This window comes from Prionailurus viverrinus, chromosome A1, assembly GCF_022837055.1.
Source record: "Prionailurus viverrinus isolate Anna chromosome A1, UM_Priviv_1.0, whole genome shotgun sequence".
Taxonomy (NCBI): domain Eukaryota; kingdom Metazoa; phylum Chordata; class Mammalia; order Carnivora; family Felidae; genus Prionailurus; species Prionailurus viverrinus.
In genome coordinates this window covers 207,271,006-207,291,542 of record NC_062561.1, presented here as the reverse complement: position 1 = coordinate 207,291,542, position 20,537 = coordinate 207,271,006, and the positions used below count along the sequence as shown (strand labels likewise).

Below are 20,537 nucleotides of genomic sequence, written 5' to 3'. Positions count from 1 at the left end.
TCCTCACCACGCCAGGGACTATCCAAAATGACCAAGCGGAAGAATTCCCCTCAGAAGGATCTCCAGGAAATAACAACAGCTAATGAGCTGATCAAAAAGGACTTAAATAACATAACAGAAAGTGAATTTAGAATAATAGTCATAAAAATAATTGCTGGGCTTGAAAACAGTATACAGGACAGCAGAGAATCTCTCGCTACAGAGATCAAGGGACTAAGGAACAGTCACGAGGAGCTGAAAAACGCTTTAAACGAAATGCATAACAAAATGGAAACCACCACAGCTCGGCTTGAAGAGGCAGAGGAGAGAATAGGTGAACTAGAAGATAAAGTTATGGAAAAAGAGGAAGCTGAGAAAAAGAGAGATAAAAAAATCCAGGAGTATGAGGGGAAAATTAGAGAACTAAGTGATACACTAAAAAGAAATAATATACGCATAATTGGTATCCCAGAGGAGGAAGAGAGAGGGAAAGGTGCTGAAGGGGTACTTGAAGAAATAATAGCTGAGAACTTCCCTGAACTGGGGAAGGAAAAAGGCATTGAAATCCAAGAGGCACAGAGAACTCCCTTCAGACGTAACTTGAATCGATCTTCTGCACGACATATCATAGTGAAACTGGCAACATACAAGGATAAAGAGAAAATTCTGAAAGCAGCAAGGGGTAAACGTGCCCTCACATATAAAGGGAGACCTATAAGACTCGTGACTGATCTCTCTTTTGAAACTTGGCAGGCCAGAAAGAATTGGCACGAGATTTTCAGGGTGCTAGACAGAAAAAATATGCAGCCAAGAATCCTTTATCCAGCAAGTCTGTCATTTAGAATAAAAGGAGAGATAAAGGTCTTCCCAAACAAACAAAAACTGAAGGAATTTGTCACCACTAAACCAGCCCTACAAGAGATCCTAAGGGGGACCCTGTGAGACAAAGTCCCAGAGACATCACTATAAGCATAAAACATACGGACATCACAATGACTCTAAACCCGTATCTTTCTATAATAACACTGAATGTAAATGGATTAAATGCGCCAACCAAAAGACATAGGGTATCAGAATGGATAAAAAAAACAAGACCCATCTATTTGCTGTCTACAAGAGACTCATTTTAGACCTGAGGACACCTTTAGATTGAGAGTGAGGGGATGGAGAACTATTTATCATGCGACTGGAAGCCAAAAGAAAGCTGGAGTAGCCATACTTATATCAGACAAACTAGACTTTAAATTAAAGGCTGTAACAAGAGATGAAGAAGGACATTATATAAGAGTTACAGGGTCTATCCATCAGGAAGAGCTAACAATTATAAATGTCTATGCACCGAATACCGGAGCCCCCAAATATATAAAACAATTACTCATAAACATAAGCAACCTTATTGATAAGAATGTGGTAATTGCAGGGGACTTTAATACACCACTTACAGAAATGGATAGATCATCTAGACACACGGTCAATAAAGAAACAAGGGCCCTGAATGAGACATTGGATCAGATGGACTTGACAGATATATTTAGAACTCTGCATCCCAAAGCAACAGAATATACTTTCTTCTCGAGTGCACATGGAACATTCTCCAAGATAGATCATATACTGGGTCACAAAACAGCCCTTCATAAGTTTACAAGAATTGAAATTATACCATGCTTACTTTCAGACCACAATGCTATGAAGCTTGAAATCAACCACAGAAAAAAGTCTGGAAAACCTCCAAAAGCATGGAGGTTAAAGAACACCCTACTAACGAATGAGTGGGTCAACCAGACAATTAGAGAAGAAATTAAAAAATATATGGAAACAAACGAAAATGAAAATACAACAATCCAAACGCTTTGGGACGCAGCAAAGGCTGTCCTGAGAGGAAAATACATTGCAATCCAGGCCTATCTCAAGAAACAAGAAAAATCCCAAATACAAAATCTAACAGCACACCTAAAGGAAATAGAAGCAGAACAGCAAAGGCAGCCTAAGCCCAGCAGAAGAAGAGAAATAATAAAGATCAGAGCAGAAATAAACAATATAGAAACTAAAAAAACTGTAGAGCAGATCAACGAAACCAAGAGTTGGTTTTTTGAAAAAATAAACAAAATTGACAAACCTCTAGGCAGGCTTCTCAAAAAGAAAAGGGAGATGACCCAAATAGATAAAATCATGAATGAAAATGGAATTATTACAACCAATCCCTCAGAGATACAAACAATTATCAGGGAATACTATGAACAATTATATGCCAACAAATTGGACAACCTGGAAGAAATGGACAAATTCCTGAACACCCACATTCTTCCAAAACTCAATCAGGAGGAAATAGAAAGCTTGAACAGACCCATAACCAGCGAAGAAATTGAATCGGTTATCAAAAATCTCCCAACAAATAAGAGTCCAGGACCAGATGGCTTCCCAGGGGAGTTCTACCAGACATTTAAAGCAGAGATAATACCTATCCTTCTCAAGCTATTCCAAGAAATAGAAAGGGAAGGAAAACTTCCAGACTCATTCTATGAAGCCAGTATTACTTTGATTCCTAAACCAGACAGAGACCCTGTAAAAAAAGAGAACTACAGGCCAATATCCCTGATGAATATGGATGCAAAAATTCTCAATAAGATACTAGCAAATCGAATTCAACGGCATATAAAAAGAATTATTCACCATGATCAAGTGGGATTCATTCCTGGGATGCAGGGCTGGTTCAACATTCGCAAATCAATCAACGTGATACATCACATTAACAAAAAAAAAGAGAAGAACCATATGATCCTGTCAATCGATGTAGAAAAGGCCTCCGACAAAATCCAGCACCCTTTCTTAATAAAAACCCTTGAGAAAGTTGGGATAGAAGGAACATACTTAAGGATCATAAAAGCCATTTATGAAAAGCCCACAGCTAACATCATCCTCAATGGGGAAAAACTGAGAGCTTTTTCCCTGAGATCAGGAACACGACAAGGATGCCCACTCTCACCGCTGCTGTTTAACATAGTGCTGGAAGTTCTAGCATCAGCAATCAGACAACAAAAGGAAATCAAAGGCATCCAAATTGGCAAAGATGAAGTCAAGCTTTCGCTTTTTGCAGATGACATGATATTATACATGGAAAATCCGATAGACTCCACCAAAAGTCTGCTAGAACTGATACAGGAATTCAGCAAAGTTGCAGGATACAAAATCAATGTACAGAAATCAGTTGCATTCTTATACACCAACAATGAAGCAACAGAAAGACAAATAAAGGAACTGATCCCATTCACAATTGCACCAAGAAGCATGAAATACCTAGGAATAAATCTAACCAAAGATGTAAAGGGTCTGTATGCTGAAAACTATAGAAAGTTTATGAAGGAAATTGAAGAAGATTTAAAGAAATGGAAAGACATTCCCTGCTCATGGATTGGAAAAATAAATATTGTCAAAATGTCAATACTGCCCAAAGCTATCTACACATTCAATGCAATCCCAATCAAAATTGCACCAGCATTCTTCTCGAAACTAGAACAAGCAATCCTAAAATTCATATGGAACCACAAAAGGCCCCGAATATCCAAAGGAATTTTGAAGAAGACCAAAGCAGGAGGCATCACAATCCCAGACTTTAGCCTCTACTACAAAGCTGTCATCATCAAGACAGCATGGTATTGGCACCAAAACAGACACATAGACCAATGGAATAGAATAGAAACCCCAGAACTAGACCCACAACCGTATGGCCAACTCATCTTTGACAAAGCAGGAAAGAACATCCAATGGAAAAAAGACAGCCTCTTTAACAAATGGTGCTGGGAGAACTGGACAGCAACATGCAGAAGGTTGAAACTAGACCACTTTCTCACACCATTCACAAAAATAAACTCAAAATGGATAAAGGACCTAAATGTGAGACAGGAAACCATCAAAACCTTAGAGGAGAAAGCAGGAAAAGACCTCTCTGACCTCAGCCGTAGCAATCTCTTACTCGACACATCCCCAAAGGCAAGGGAATTAAAAGCAAAAGTGAATTACTGGGACCTTATGAAGATAAAAAGCTTCTGCACAGCAAAGGAAACAACCAACAAAACTAAAAGGCAACCAACGGAATGGGAAAAGATATTCGCAAATGACATATCGGACAAAGGGCTAGTATCCAAAATCTATAAAGAGCTCACCAAACTCCACACCCGAAAAACAAATAACCCAGTGAAGAAATGGGCAGAAAACATGAATAGACACTTCTCTAAAGAAGACATCCGGATGGCCAACAGGCACATGAAAAGATGTTCAGCGTCGCTCCTTATCAGGGAAATACAAATCAAAACCACACTCAGGTATCACCTCACGCCAGTCCGAGTGGCCAAAATGAACAAATCAGGAGACTATAGATGCTGGAGAGGATGTGGAGAAACGGGAACCCTCTTGCACTGTTGGTGGGAATGCAAATTGGTGCAGCCGCTCTGGAAAGCAGTGTGGAGGTTCCTCAGAAAATTAAAAATAGACCTACCCTATGACCCAGCAATAGCACTGCTAGGAATTTATCCAAGGGATACAGGAGCACTGATGCATAGGGCCACTTGTACCCCAATGTTCATAGCAGCACTCTCAACAATAGCCAAATTATGGAAAGAGCCTAAATGTCCATCAACTGATGAATGGATAAAGAAATTGTGGTTTATATACACAATGGAATATTACGTGGCAATGAGAAAAAATGAAATATGGCCTTTTGTAGCAACGTGGATGGAACTGGAGAGTGTGATGCTAAGTGAAATAAGCCATACAGAGAAAGACAGATACCATATGGTTTCACTCTTATGTGGATCCTGAGAAACTTAACAGGAACCCATGGGGGAGGGGAAGAAAAAAAAAAAAAAGAGGTTAGAATGGGAGAGAGCCAAAGCATAAGAGACTGTTAAAAACTGAGAACAAACTGAGGGTTGATGGGGGGTGGGAGGGAGGAGAGGGTGGGTGATGGGTATTGAGGAGGGCACCTTTTGGGATGAGCACTGGGTGTTGTATGGAAACCAATTTGTCAATAAATTTCATAAAAAAAAAATAAATAAAAAAAAATAAAAATAAAAATAAACTTAACATAACCTTGACTGTAGCTTCCCCACCTCCTCCCTAAGTCTTTGTTTCCTGATTCTGTAAATGTCTGCATCACTTGTTCCACTTCTCAAGAAGAAACTTTATCCCTAACTCTTCTCTCTCATTCACACCACATAGCTAAATAGTCAAATAATTCTAATTTTTGCTGTGGGATACCATCCCCTTCTGTGTTTTCTCATTTCCTCAGTTTAGCTTGCATTACCTTGCTGAAATAGTTCCGAGCACCTCTTCACTGTCCACTCTCTCCAATCCTCTGCCTCCACGCTACACCAATTATCTATCTAGAATGCAGATCCGGTCAAGTCACTATGCCACTAAATACAATTTTCTAGCTCCCCATTGTTCATAAGATGAAATTCTTTCTTTAGCCTGGCTAAAGGCTTTCTTACAAGTGTGTTCCTGCCCCACTGCAAGCTTCACCTCCTGCCATTCCCTACTCTACGTGCTATGCTATGAGGCCATCCATACGATTTCATCTCCTAATCTTTTCTCCTCGTCTCCTTGTCTTTTCCTACAAAGACCTTGAGCAAAATATGTATGCTCTATCTCCTTACCATAATTCAAAATGTCAAGTAAAGTTTAAGATAAGGTCTGGTAAGAATTGTAGTTTCTCTTCAGACAATATTTGCTTTGTTTGATAGTTTAACTGAAAAGAATAAACAATATGTACAATTCTACATATTGTATCACACTGATGGGAAAGAGCTAGAGATCTTTGGTGATTGCTTAAATTATACTTCACAAGTAAGCACCACTCTAACATGTATGGCTGGGCTTGCCAAATGGAAACCCATGCTCTGGAGAGTGACCCTTGCTTATGGTATAGCATAAAGGAATAGAATATGGTGTGAGAAGCATGGAATTTGAGTCTTGGTTTCCTCCTTCATTGTCCAATTGGCCTTACGCAAAACATTTCACTTCTCTAAACCTCACTTTTTATCTACTTCCTAGGATTGTGCAGATCAAATGGAATTAGGTATATAAAACAAGGCCACAAGAAATAGAGAAAAGGCTTTGTAATCTGTAAAGTTCTATATAAATGTGAAAAGGAGTGCTATGAAAATACAACTGGACATGGAGTCAAAATGCATGGTGCTATGCATTGATCTGTGTCCTAGAAAAAAATACATTGAAGTCTTAATCCCCTGTACTCATAACTGAGGCTTATCTGGAAATAAGGTGTTTGCAGACATAATTAAGATGATATAATTAGGGTGGACCCTAATCCAATATGACTGGTGTCCTTATAAGAAGAGAAGAGAAAGATACATGGGGAGAACACCATGTGAAGATGGAGGCAGAGATTGGAATGGTGTATCTATAAGCCAAGACATTGGCTTGTCAACCATCACCAGAAGTTAGTGGGGAGGCATGGAAAAGATTCTCCCTCAAAGCTATCAGATGGAGTTGACCTTGCTGAAACCTTGATGTCAGATGTCTAGCCTCTGCAACTGAGAGATCGTAAGTTTCTTCTGTTTTAAGCCACCCAGTTTGTGGTATGTTGTGTGGCAGCCCTAGGATATTAATACACCTGAGTATAAATTTTAGCTCTGTCAGTTACTAGCTCTATGAATTTGGGTTACATTCCTTAAGACTTTTTCTTGATACCTTAAGACACTTACCTTTCTGTGATCGTTTCTCTGAGGCCACTGGCCACTCCTTTGACCACAGTGCTAGCTTTGGGGGTCAGTACCACCTGAGATATAAAAAACGAGCCCTTCTTTCTTCTCTCCGTGATGGATGCCTGAAGAAACTGGATCAGTTTTTCCGGGTCTGTGGTGTTGGCCCAGGGTGCTGGCATCATCTGCCCAGGCCAGAGAAAGGGCACTTCCAGAGCCACTGGACTATGGTAGAAGACCAGCACTTGATAGTCTTTCTCCCACAGGTACTTTAGACTAACTTCCTGGGCAAAAATCGCTGGGCACATCTTGTTTCCATAGATGTCTTTCAGCATTTGGACCAGTTTTTCATGGTGATATTTCTGCATCCCATAAAAATGGTTGAAGTCCAAGAATACTACCTCCTTATGGTGATCTGTGAGGAATGCATTAATCTCCTCAAGGCCTTCATTGACTTTGGCACTGAACAAACCATGAGCAAAGTAGAGTTCATTGTCGGGGTCCCTGGGCTTGGTAGAAATTCGAAGATCAAAATAACGGATCCCAGCTCCTAGCTGACCAGTAAAGTTCATTGTTTGAGTGGCTAACCATTTCCGCATCAGCTTTTTGGCTACGGTTCCAAACACAGAGACAAAATTCTGGACGGTTTCTGGCTGTTCAGGCCCTACTGGAGAGGCTTCATCAATGTAGAAGCTGAAGGAATCATGAGATCCTAGAAGAATAACAAGGCATAATGTGGTTATAGTTCAGTCCTTTGCTCTCCCCAACTTGTTTCCCTCTTATAATGTCCGTATCTCTTCCTCAAATGAACCAAAGGAAATAATAAGTAATATTTTCTCAGTTCAGTCTCATGTTTTAGGCAGGCCCTTTTTATAGCCTATACAGTACACACAGCACTTCAACAGACCAAACTGATTATAAAATGACTTAAAAATTCCTTCTGATCAGTATTTTAAATACAAATGATCACCTTCTACTTCTGTCAACAAAGAATTTAATGTATTCATTAGGATTGACTTTCCATATAGGTGGCATAAGTGACCACTTATAAAGTGGAATTTATGGGGATTCACTGGTTTCCAAATACTTTGTCTATGATCTTGCCCTTTCCATTCATTCGGAGTTGATTTTAATGGTAGAGAGCTTGTGTCAACGAATAAAGAAGCCCTTTTCACGAATAAAGAAGCCCTTTTCACGGACAGATGATCAACATATGAATTGCTACCTCATACACTCTGGAAGGCACAAGAGGTCACAGGGTTAGAGTCAGGGAAAAAGAAGCAACAGGACAGAACAATGTTGATAACATTTAACATCATTCCTTACTCTTCATTTGAGCAACAGTGAACTTGGATGAGGCCAAGTACTTTTCTCATATTGAATAAACAGATTCTCTTATAAGTTAACAAAACTGACAGCACTTAAAAAATTAACTAATAGACTATTTTCTTCACAAATATTTCCTCTCAACAGTGAAAGCTCTCTTTGGAGTTAGCTTCCAAATTTGGAAGAATTTCTTCCTAGGAAGAACAAGGGCAACCTTTAATTATCATTTAATTATTATGTATTTAATTGTTACTAATTGTTTAATGTATTATTTTATTATTATTTATTTATTATTTATTACTAATTTAGTTTAATTATTTGTTATTATTTTTGTCTGTTAGAAATATCAAAACTCCAGAAATGTAGCAATGAACATGTGCATGATTTGCCTGTAAGTACAGAGTGCCATTTAAAATATTGTTGGATCTAATCAAGAAAAATTATTTCGTTTTAATTTTTTTAATGTTTATTTATTTTTGAGAGGGAGAGAGAGCACGCACATGTGCATGAGTGGGGGAGGGTGGAGAGAGGGAGACAGGATCCAAAGCTGCTCAGTGCCTACAGCATACAGCTCAATGCGGGGCTCAAACTCACCAACCGTGAGGTCATGACCTGAGCCCAAGTTGGACTTTCAATGGACTGAGCCACACAGATGCCCCTTAATTTTATTTTTGAAAGCCTCCCGTAATTCTTGGGCATGACCTACTGAACAGGTAACATGAAATTAATATGTCCTGAATTTTTCACACACGTCATTCCCCATCTGTTACTCAGGCTTCCTTTGACCTTGTTGCCCCATTTCTGATCTAGTTCTTTTGAAAATAAAAAGACACACCTTGTTCTACTTCTTACACTCCTCCCACCCAACACACACACACACCCACACACACACATACACACACATACTCCCTTTATATTTATCATCCATCACCTCAGGGCCTTTGCCTGATAAGCTATTTGAAGCAATTGTTTTTGGTGATGCAATATTTATCTTTGTCTATATTCCATATCTATGTCAATCTATATCTATATGTCCATGTGTACATCTATCTATGTCGAGCATTAAACAGCCCAGAGGAATAACAAGAGTATGAACTTCAGACACCTTGGTAAATTGTTAGAGAAAATATTTTGAAGAATACTTTAATGCCTTACAAATGATAACCTTTAAGATTTGGAACAGCTAACTCCTCAGAATTATTAGCTTTTTTTAAACAATGAAAGGTAACTCCAAAATACAGAAATGCCATGTTTAATTTAATCTGGAACTGTCTGATCTATTTATCTTCAGTACATGGGATAGGAAGAAAATGTTAGCACTTTCTAAATAAGCAAAACTGGCAGTCTGGATCTGTATAGGCAAATTTTAACAGGGATTGAAATTGCCGCATATCAACTTATTAGTTGCTGTTCAGCCAATTGCTATATAAATGAAAAGGCTAAACAACCTGTGCTGTGGCTCAATATACAGACAGAACATGATTAAAGGGAGAAATAAAAAGGTGAGTTGAAGAAGAGCTATAATCAAATGATCTAGGATTAAAATAGGTATAAATGAAAAACTAAACTCTCAAAATAAGGGTTAATTTATAAAATTTGAAAAATTTTTAAAGTTAATTTCCAAGCATGTGAAAAGAAGGGAGATGAAAATAATTGGCTACTTCTGTAATATTGTGATAGACATATTTGGAAGCAAGCAGAAAGGGAATTTAAATATGACTAGATTTCTTTTTCCAGAAATGAGTGGTTCTTTGCTTTCAATATGACATTGGTTTCATTATTCTGTCATGTGGCTATCTGGCAAATTAGAAAAAAAAAAAAATCCTAGAAAAAGTCACCGATTTTGAAAATCGTATAAAAGGACATTAGTCTCTAGATTAAATTATTTGTTGACATTTCAGGACAATATGTTAGGAGATCAAAATAAGGGAATGTTAGGAATAAAAATTAAAAACAGCTAACAGTCAGAAGAAGAAACCCCCACCATTTTTTGTCCTAAGCTAGGTGATTCTGAGGTCCATGTACAGCATTTGGTGCAGAGGCAAACATCACTTGGAGAGGAGAATTAAATCATCAATCAATAAAAAACACTGTCTTTGCACTGGGGGGAGAGAATACACAATCTAATGTTGGCCAAAAAAGGACTATCTTCATGCGTTTTGATTGCATTTGGAATAGTACTTCCTCCCCAATTTTAACATTTTCACTAACCCATTAAGTTTTCTATTTGTTTGAACTTAAAACAAAAATACAATGGTATTTTATGACCTTTCAGTAACAGAGGAAAAGTCTGGCTGAGCCCTCGTTCTTTAAAAACCAGAGAGCCCTACCCACAAGCAAGACAATGCTTTTTATTTATTTGTTCTTGGCTACATCCACAACTTTTCTTCCTTATCTGCTCTAATATTTTGCTGCTACACTGGCTCAGTATTTCTGGGCTCCTCACCTCTTATCTTTTTCTTATCTACAGCCCCAGACTCATACCTTGGACCCGATACTTAATGTTGCTCCCCTGATTCTAAACTTAGCCTCTGAATTTTGGGTCTGATTTGCATTCTCTAGTCAGAGAAGAGCTGGCCACTCCCATTATGAACCCACACCAATCAAATTCATTTGCTCTGGCTCTGAAGAAATGAACTGATTAGGTCTTTTTTTTCCCCCCTTCATTTCTTTGAAGCAATCACTTTTACTAGTTCCTCCTCAGTCTGCCACATCATCCCTTCATTTAGGCAGTAGGTATCCTTCTAAAATTGACCCCCCAAATCCCTGACCTCCTGGCATTCATCCTTGCCCCCTGACCCCCCAGTATGGACCTAATCTAGTGACTCGCTTCTAATGAATTAAATAACACAAATACGATGGGATACCACTTCTGAGATTAGGTTACAAAGACTGTGACTTCCATCATGTTACTTTCTCTCATTCTGACTTTGATGAAGCAAACTGTCACGTTGGAGAGGTCCATGTGATAAAGAACTGGGAATGGCCTCCAGCCAATAGCAAGCTAGGAAATAAGGCCTTGATTTGAACAGCCCTCAAGGATTTGAATCCTGTCAACAGCCACAGAGTATGATTGGAAGCACACCCTGCCCCGGAGGGATCTTGATTTGTAGCCTGGAGAGAGACCTGAAGCAGAGAATCCAGTTAAGCCTTGGCTGGATTCTGACCCATAGAAACTATGTGTTGTTTTGATTAAGTTTTGGGATAATTTATTACATAGCAACAGTTAACAAATACAGGCTGTGACAACTCTTTTGTGTTGATGAGAGGATTTGAGGTCTAAAGACTCAACTGCCCAATATAAGAACTTGGAATTTTACTACACTTGGGGTAAGCATAGCATAATATAAGGAGTTGAATTACTATGTTGTAACACCTGACACCAATGTAACATCGTGTGTCAACCATACTCAAAATAAATAGACAAATAAGTCAAAATTTTAATGAAGAAAAATTAATTAAAAATGTTCATGGGCAAGGTGCCTGGGTGGTTCAGTTGGTTAAGCATCCGACTTTGGCTCAGGTCATAATCTCATGGTTTACAAGTTTGAGCCTCGCACCCAGCTCTGTGCTGACAGCTCAGAGCCTGGAGCCTGCTTCAGATTCTGTGTCTCCCTCTCTCTCTGTCCCTTCCCCGTTTGCACTCTGTCTGTCTCTCTCTCTCAAAAATAAATAAATATTAAAAAAAATGTTAATGTTCATGTGCAACTTTCTATGCATAAAAACTATAAAGTAAGAGGAAGAATGAAAGAAAGTTGGCTTAAAAGGTCTTCTTGAGTGCACAACTGGAGTAATTTCATTCTGCATACTGTGGTGGATGATCTTAGATGTCATCTGGTCTAACCAACTAGCATGCATCACCCATTTTATTAACAATGTAAAGAATATGTATGATAATCTCATTTTATGGTCTCTGATAGCACTGGACTTAGCTGCTCATTCTATTGGGTGCTGTAGTAGGAAAAATTCTAGAATGGCCCCCAAAACCTCCACCCTGTGAGTACAGATGCCCTGTGTAATCCTCTCCCCTTCAATGTGGTGAATATGACGGGATATCATTCTCGTGATTATGTTCCAGGATACGGAAAGGAAGTTTTTCCCCCATTTGTAATTAAGGTCTCTAACTGGTTGGCTGTGAGCTAACCAAAGAGAGAGTATTCTGGGTGGGCCTGACCTAAGCAGGTAAGCCATAAAATGAGACAACAAGCAGCAACAGGTTTTCTCCTGTCGATTTTAAGTAAAATGCAATGTTGCAGAGAGGGCAACATGGCAGTTGAAGGGATTAATACCAAAGTGCTATGAAACTTCTTTAATTTGAAAACATCTGCACAATCAGCAGCCACAAAAAGAAACATTTATCTAAACTTAAGCAGAGCTTCTGAAAATACAGCTGCCATTGACCTCTCTCCCAGGGACTTTCTTGACTGGGAAGACTGTGTAAATTCAGCTGGTCATTAGAATAAAAAAAAAACAATATAACCTTCCATACCCTCTCACTGAAGCCCTACCTGCCTCCCTTTGACTAACTTTAATATACAAGCCTTTCCTTTCTGGTTATTCAGTAAGTTACTCATCACTGAGTGATCCCACACGTACACTGTGGACACATAGATAAACCTTGTCTTCTCTCCTAGTAATCTATCATCAATTACTTTACAGACTGCCAATCACAGGACCCAAACTGGGAGAGGAAAAGTTTTCCTCCCAACCCCTTACATAGTGGGCAGCCTCTAGGAGCTTGAGGACCACAGTCCCACAACTCAAGTAACTAGATTCTGCCAACAAGCAGCAAGTTTGCAAGAGGAGCCTCGGCCTCAGGTGATGAGACTACAGCCTTGGCCAACACTTTGATTTGCAGTCTGGTCTTCAGATTAAAGTAAATCAGGTAACGAAAGCAGCACTAAAGTGGGGGTTGGGTGACTAGTTTCAAACTCAAGCTCAATCGCTAACTCACAAGTTAACACTGGAGGATCATCAGATTATTTACCATTCTGGCTTTGGGTTTACCAGTTTGCTCAATTAAAACATTCTCCACACTTACTTCACAGGGTTCTTACAAAGAACAAATGAAACCAGGTTTGCAAAAGTCCCATAAAAGGACTATAAAACTTAAATTACTGTTGTTCTCTTGAGGTGGTATACCTAGTCACAAAACAGATTCACTTGTGACTTAAGAAACACTACCTAGGTGAATACACATCGGGATGGCAGTGCAAACTCACATGGGAGATGATTTAAATTGTAGGATTTAGGTTTGTAAATACTTTTTTGAAAACAAGATTCTTATCCGCCATTTGCCTAAGGTTTTAGCAAATATTGAACGATCAAATGTACCCCATGTCTTGTGGCTTTGAACAGCAACTGAATAGGGACATCCTGCCATGTACTTACACTAAATAGTAACCTTCTTTCATTCAGTATCTTTCCAGTATTATCTATACAAGTTCTTTGGGATGAACTTCTATTGGTCTCTTGATTTGGCCACAGTTCCATTTCAAATTCCACAAAATCATGGGGTTAATAAACGTCAAAGAGAATGTATCAAGTCAATTTCATCTGTGAACCTTCAGAACAAAAGGCCCAGTAGGCTAAGGTTTGACATGCCCATGAGTGTACAATTCCAATATCTATATCCTGACCTTAGAATTCAGGCTCTGACTCCATCAAAATGACAACTGCTCCTCTCCTTGGTCTGCAGAGCACTGAGCTTGCAAGTTTATGTATGGCATACCAGGCTTCCCTCTCCCTATTTTATTCCTGTTGTTTGGCACAGGGCTGAGGTTTTCAAGACTCCTGCTGTCTGGTAACAGGCTTCCTGCATATTTGATACCTTGATACCTTTTATGATAATAGGACCAACACCACAGGAATGGGGAAGCATATGTACCTTTTACCTGGGAACCAAAAGAAGACTGCTGGGTGAGGAACTGAAAGGGTAGATTTCGTTTCTGAGTCCTGATTCTAGGGTAGGGATGAGCAGGTGGCACAATCTCCACTTTCCATTGGAAGAGATGGTGTGAAGTTTACCCTCTTGTCTTCCTTTTATGAAATTCTTAATCCTAGTCTTCTTTTATGACCCACAAGTATTCCCTTCTGTATAGCGAAGAATTATTTCCATTCATGGTGGTCTTCCTGTCTCCTGAATGCACAGTCCCTCTGGTCTGCACCCACCCCTTCATCAACTAGTAATTGTTATTAGATGTTGTTACTAACACTCGTCATGTTCATTAAATATTTTCTCTTTGTTTCTGACTCTCCGCCCACAAACCTTCTTTCCTATATACACATATACATGCACACACTATAAGCAGATTGCAAGCTTCCTAGAAAAAAAAACAAAACCAAAAAACCCATGCCTTATAAGTCCACGTCCACTACTGCACCTGGTTTTATTAATATAAACCTACTTTAGGCCAATGGGTCCAAATAAAATTTATACAGGATATGCTGCAAAGGTGAAATAATTACTTCTAATAATCATTTGTTACAGATTAGGCAATTTTTCTTTACCACTTCCTCTCGAATTTCTCAGGAAATTAGTCTACACAGCACGGTTCTCTTTCCCTGACTTTGGTTCCATCTTTCATCCACTGTAGTCAGACCATCACTATTGCAACTCATATCCATCCTCTGTGAAATATCACTGATGACCACTAAAGAAAACCCACGAGCCACTTCTGTGATCTCATTCCTAAGCCCTCACACAGAACGTGGCAGGCATTTAGCTCATGTCGTTGATTAAGCAAATGAATGAATCCTTCTCAGCCTTTCTGGAACATTTGATACTGCTATGCTCCCTCTTTGAAATATTTTCCTCCTTTGGATTTTGGGACATAGCTCTTTACTAGTCTTTCTACACTCCCTGTGATTGCTGTTTCTCAGTCTCCTTCACGACCTTCTTGTTCTTCCAGCTCCTAAATGAGGGTGTTATTCAGAGCTCTATTCGAGACTTCAAGTGGCTCCATTCTTTTTCCTTGCTTGATCTCCTCTACCTCGTTGGCCTCATGCCTTTAACAGATGCACCATGAATTAACACCATCTAATCTGACCTGCATTCCAGACCCCCTGTCTGCCTACCAGGCAACTAAATTTCATCAGTCTGTGGGAACCTTACACTTAAAATGTCCCAGGTGAACCTTAGCATCTTCCTCTTCCAAAATCCTCCTTTTCATGTGCCGCCTAACATACTTGATTACCTTATGATTCTTCTATCTCATTCTTGGCTTCATCTTCAATTCTCACCTGCCTCTCAAACCCCACATTCAATTGGTCTTAAAGTCCCATTGTATTGACCTTCAAATCCTCTCTCAGATATGCCCTCTTCTTTTCTGTTCCACTGCCAGGGGCCTGGTTTCCTGTTGGGACCACTGAAATCGCTTTCAGGTACTATTTCCTTCATCCCAGTTGCCACCATTCTACCCTTCTCAAAGGTTTTACCCTGTCTTGGCCTCTAGAATGGATTTAACCTTAGAGAGAAGATATCATTGATTTCCAGCTAAATACCCTGGCATTCATCAACAAGACCCATTTGCTTTCTGCCCCATTTTTCACTAACAGGAATTTTGACTTGGTAACATATCTAGTACCCAACTCTTCTGGGGGAATTATTTGCTCTTATAAGCCCCTGCCACCCCTGGGAGACTGAAATCCCATCATTATATTCTAGAATGGTAACTAGAACCTGGTTATCTGCTGAGTCTGTCCACCCGTCGGTATTCCTTTAATACCCTTCAATGCTGTCTCCAGAGTACTAATTAGACAGCTCCATCCACTGTAACCTTGTACTAAATCACTAAACACAACCCTTTGTGTGGACTCTGGCTTTGAGAGGCTGCAAACCTGACTGATGGTATATGGAACTCTAACATCAGCACATGATCCTCTCTGCAGGTGGATCTGTACTGCCCCATCACTGGTAGTACTTAAATAAAATCCACTCTTGGCTTCTAACTGTAATGGAGGAGAGAAAATGCACAGATTATGGAAATAATATTAATTCTTAAGTCACTTTTACTTGGTTTGGAAGTCAATCAGTCCTCTCCATTGTAAATACATGATGCTCAATCTGACAGAAAAAAAAAAAACCTTTAAAATTAATTAGTTGGTTCTTACTTGACAACGTATCATTAATCTCACTAATTTTTGTTTGCCCCATTAATTAAACTGATGAGTTATTGGGATTTGTTTTAGAGACAAAGACCAAACCTTGAAGAATAGGGATCACTCCTTACTCCTGGCACACAATCTTGCCTCAGCCCTCCAGCACATGATCAGGTCTTTGTGCACAATACAAGAGATTTTGCATCATCAGAGATAATGCACAATATGTATCAGAAACCAGAACACTTTAGGATTGAACGGATAATTAAAAACTACACACCTGTAATGCATATACTTTACTTGACATAATAAATGTATAGAAAAAACATTTTCAAGTAATAAACCTGACATATCTTGCAGAACACTGAGATGAATCTTTTTGTAAAGGAATAATCAAAATAGTCGTGCTGTGATTCTCTTTGGCTAAATCTGTATCTTTCATACTGTGTAACGCCTTCTTCCCCAGCACACCTCAGAGATAGTAAGCTGAAATAAAAGAGGCTGGTTTCCTTACTTAAGTCTTTTGATCCAGGATCCCAGATGCCAAATTTGAGAAGCCCTATTACATTGATGCTTCCCAGGAGTACAGAAGCTCAATATTCATCACAATATCTTTAGAATTACTGGGCTGTTTCCTTAAACCAATAGATGAGCCGACAGTGAATAGTTTAAGAGCAGTGGTGTTCCAGGCAAGGGGCAGAAAAAGCAGCTTGTTCTAATTGCCACCCTTGGTGAAACAGTTGAACCTTCTTTTATAGGAATTTCTTTTTAAGGACTATCAATAGGGATGCCAGAGAAAATAATTAAAAGAGACCCCAAGAAATAGAGAAGTTTGAAATTACTGTCTAAGCCAGCTCAGCAATGCATTCTCTCTTTCCACGGCATCTATCTCGGCCCTTCTTCTCAGCAGAGTCAAATGGAATCGTGAGTGGAGGTTTTGCCACATATATTGTGCTGCTAAGCCAACACTGGCAGCATTATGACCTTCTAAGCCCAGCAACACAGCATCAGTGAGGGCAGTTTCCAAAAAGGGAAGGTCCTGAGACCAGGAAGAATCTATATCGTAAATATAAAGTCTTAAGGAAAAAATCAGTAGATCAGCAGTATTTGTCAGGTAATTCAAAAGAGCAATAGACCCATCTGCTTTTTTAAGCACCCCTGGTGCTAAACCAGTGGTGATTTTGACCCAGGAGATATTTGACATCATGTGGAAATACTTTGCATTGTTACAGCTGAAGGGGACCGCTACTGGCATCTAATGGGTAGAAGACCAGGAATGCTGCTATCCATCCTACAACTACATGCACCAACTGCCCTCACCACGAAGAATCAACCAGCCCAAAATGCCCGTAATGACAAGACTGAGAAAGCCTACCCTAGTGGAAACCATACAGGCAGAGCGATTTCCAGAGGTAGAAACCAAACACTCTGAATTTCCCTGCTTCATCTGTAATATACACATTTCCCCACACCTATAACACATCTCTCATACACTTATTGTGCCATTCTATTTTGAAGCTGTCTAAAAACATACTGCAACTAAAAACTGTCACACATGAGGCATTGCTTTTGAGTTTATTTAAAACCCAACAGAATATGTGGCTTTGGCACTTATTTCTACTAATCTCTTGATTTTTACTTCAACATTTCTTTCAACTGTTCTAACAAGTTCTCAAGGTAACCAGTAGCCCTTTTAGGATAAAATTAAACCCATGCAGACAGGTACATTTTATTCGTTGTCTTCATCACCACTCCAGAAGCCTCTGTGTGGCATGAATGTTATGAGGACAAGATTTGTTTAGCTCTTCTTTAATGTATTAAATAAATCAAACACCTATTCTGTGCAAGGCAGTATGAAAGTTCTATGCATGGCTGTGAAGAGGTGAGGTGGAGGGCTGGAGAGATTAAAATAATTAGCATTTACTAAGTCAAAAAAGGGAAGGTGGGTTCCCTCTGTTTCTTATGCTTTATCTTCTGCTCTATCAGGCCAAGCATTTGGTCGACATTTATTGAGTATCTATTATATGCCATGCATTGGGTCAAGGATATGGAAATAAAACAGATGCAAGACTCATCTAGGTTCTGTCCTTGTGGAGTTCAGATCATAGTGGGGAGAAATAAGCAAGAAAACCACCATTATCATAAAGTATGAAAGATGCTATGATAAGCTACATACGATACCTTTTGATAAAAGAGTAGTTCAGTCCTGAGCTCAACAGGATCTTTCAGAATAATTACTAATCAATGTGAAAGGGTGAGAACAAAACCCCAAACACATGAAACTTTTTCAATGTTAATATGCATAGGGATCACTCAAGTATCTTGTTAAAATCTGATTCTGTTGGTCTGGGAAGGGGCACGAGCTTCTGCATTTCTTTCTTTTTTTTTTTTTTTGATGTTTATTTATTTATTTTTGACGGAGAGACAGAGAGAGCAAGCGAGGGGCAGAGAGAGAGGGAGAAAGAGAGAATCCTAAGCAGGCTCCGCACTATCTGCGCAGAGCCCAATGCAGGACCTGAACCCACAAACAGTGAGATCATGACCTGAGCCGAAACCAAGAGTCAGATGCTTAGCCAACTGAGCCACCCAGGCGCCCCCGAGATTCTGCATTTCTAACAAGCTCCCAGGTATTATCAATGTTGTTTCAAGGACCACACTTTGAATAGCAAGGTACTAAGGTAATACTGGCCTCATCTTCTCTACAACTACTATTAAACTGCCTTCTCTCCCCATTGTTCTGTGCATCCCTATTCCTCAGTTCCCTTATCTGCACATGCGCACACACACACACACACACACACACACACACACACTGATGCATACACTTTTGCTTGTGTGCAGTTTGGGAAGATGTTATAATGCTTGTGTTTTGGATTATTGATTGAATACTTTGCTGTGTCACAAGGAAGAAAATCTTATCTGGTCTTTTTATTTATCAATAAAATATTTATATTGGTAATTTTTATAATAAAATATGTTTTTGATAAATTTTCTGAAGTCATTTGCTCATTACTACTCATATGAACACTGCCAATCAATCTGCACATCTCAAGTAATAACCAAACACAAGTCCCAGCCATAAGAAAAGGCAGGAGCAAATCAGAGCACAGGTAAGCCTCGTTGCTCTTATCCTTGAGGCCACCAAGCTTCAATTTCTCCAAATGTCTGTATTTCCAGATTCATCATGGCCACTCTGCCAGATGCCATGATTCAGGGAAAAGGATGAATCAAGGATGACTAAGTAAGAAAGATGGGAGATGGTGTCCATGAAAGAAATGTGGCAAAGATTCGGAAGAAAAATGGCATAGTTTGTCAATAATTTTGGCCTTGGTTATTTTAGCAGAGCCTGGAGGGGAACTCAGAAGGGACTTATCTGTTGGCAAATAATCTGGGAGAGAACTAGAAAAAAAATCATGCTCCTTTTGGCAATCTGCTCTGCCTTGACTTCTAAAGGGCCTGGACAGCTCAAGAAGGACCAGACATTCTGGACCTGAGAGATACATGCTTTATTTAAGAGGCAACAAGAAAACCTGTTTTGCAGAGCAGACTGTGTGGTTCTTTCCACATTCACTGGCCCCAAAGATGCACCATGAAGTCGAAGGAGATAGGACTCCCAGGAGACTTTGGTAGTACGTAGCCCCGGGTCTCATGGCCACTCAAGATGGGTCCCTCTCCCTCTGCTGGCTGGACTCCAGCTACACCAGGATTCTTTCTGCTTATTGAATACACTAAGTTCATTCCAGCCTAGCCCTTGTTCTCTCTATTCTCATTGCTTGCAATGCTCTGCCCCTAGTTGTTTTCAGGGCTGGCAACTTTTTGTTTAAGTCTCAGCTCAACTGCCATCTTTTTTTTTTTAATATTTATTTATTTAGTTTTGATAGAACGTGAGTGGAGGAGGGACAGAGGGGGGGGGAGAGAGAGAGAGAGAGAGAGAGAGAGAGAGAGAGAGAATCCCCAGCAGGTTCCACACTGTCAGTGCAGAGCCCCACGTGGGGCTCGAACTCAATCATGACCTGAGCCAGAGTCAGGCGCTTAATCAACTGAGCCACTCAGGAGCCCCATCAACTGCCATCTTTTTAAGTAAACCTCCTGCATGTAAAGTGAATGGAACTCATCCAACCCTTCCCTACTGCCTGTCAGTCTCTGTCACATGATCACCTTTTATTTTCTTCACAGTATTTATCACTAGCTTCAAGTCGCACTTCATTTAATTGCTTGTTTGCTTCCTGTCTATCTCCCCTCACTAGAATTTAATTCCATGAGAATGAGATTCTAATCTGTCTTTTTCACTACTATATACCCATTAAAAGGCACGGCCATGGGCACATAAAAGATATTCAATAAATATTTGTTGTATGAAATAATATCTTTCCATCTCTCTAAACCTCAATATCCTAATCTGCAAATGGGATTGAT

At 39.6% G+C, this 20,537-nt stretch overlaps 1 protein-coding gene across 1 annotated transcript in view; it reads right to left on the bottom strand.

Annotated features, from left to right (window-relative positions):
* The window catches only part of PLCXD3 (phosphatidylinositol specific phospholipase C X domain containing 3), a 177,301-nt gene that overhangs the window by 48,178 nt on the left and 108,586 nt on the right, over positions 1–20,537 (bottom strand). Inside the window, exon 2 of the mRNA XM_047875965.1 lies at positions 6,699–7,407. Coding sequence (XP_047731921.1) covers positions 6,699–7,407 — 709 coding nt within the window. The remainder of the gene's footprint in view (positions 1–6,698; positions 7,408–20,537) is intronic.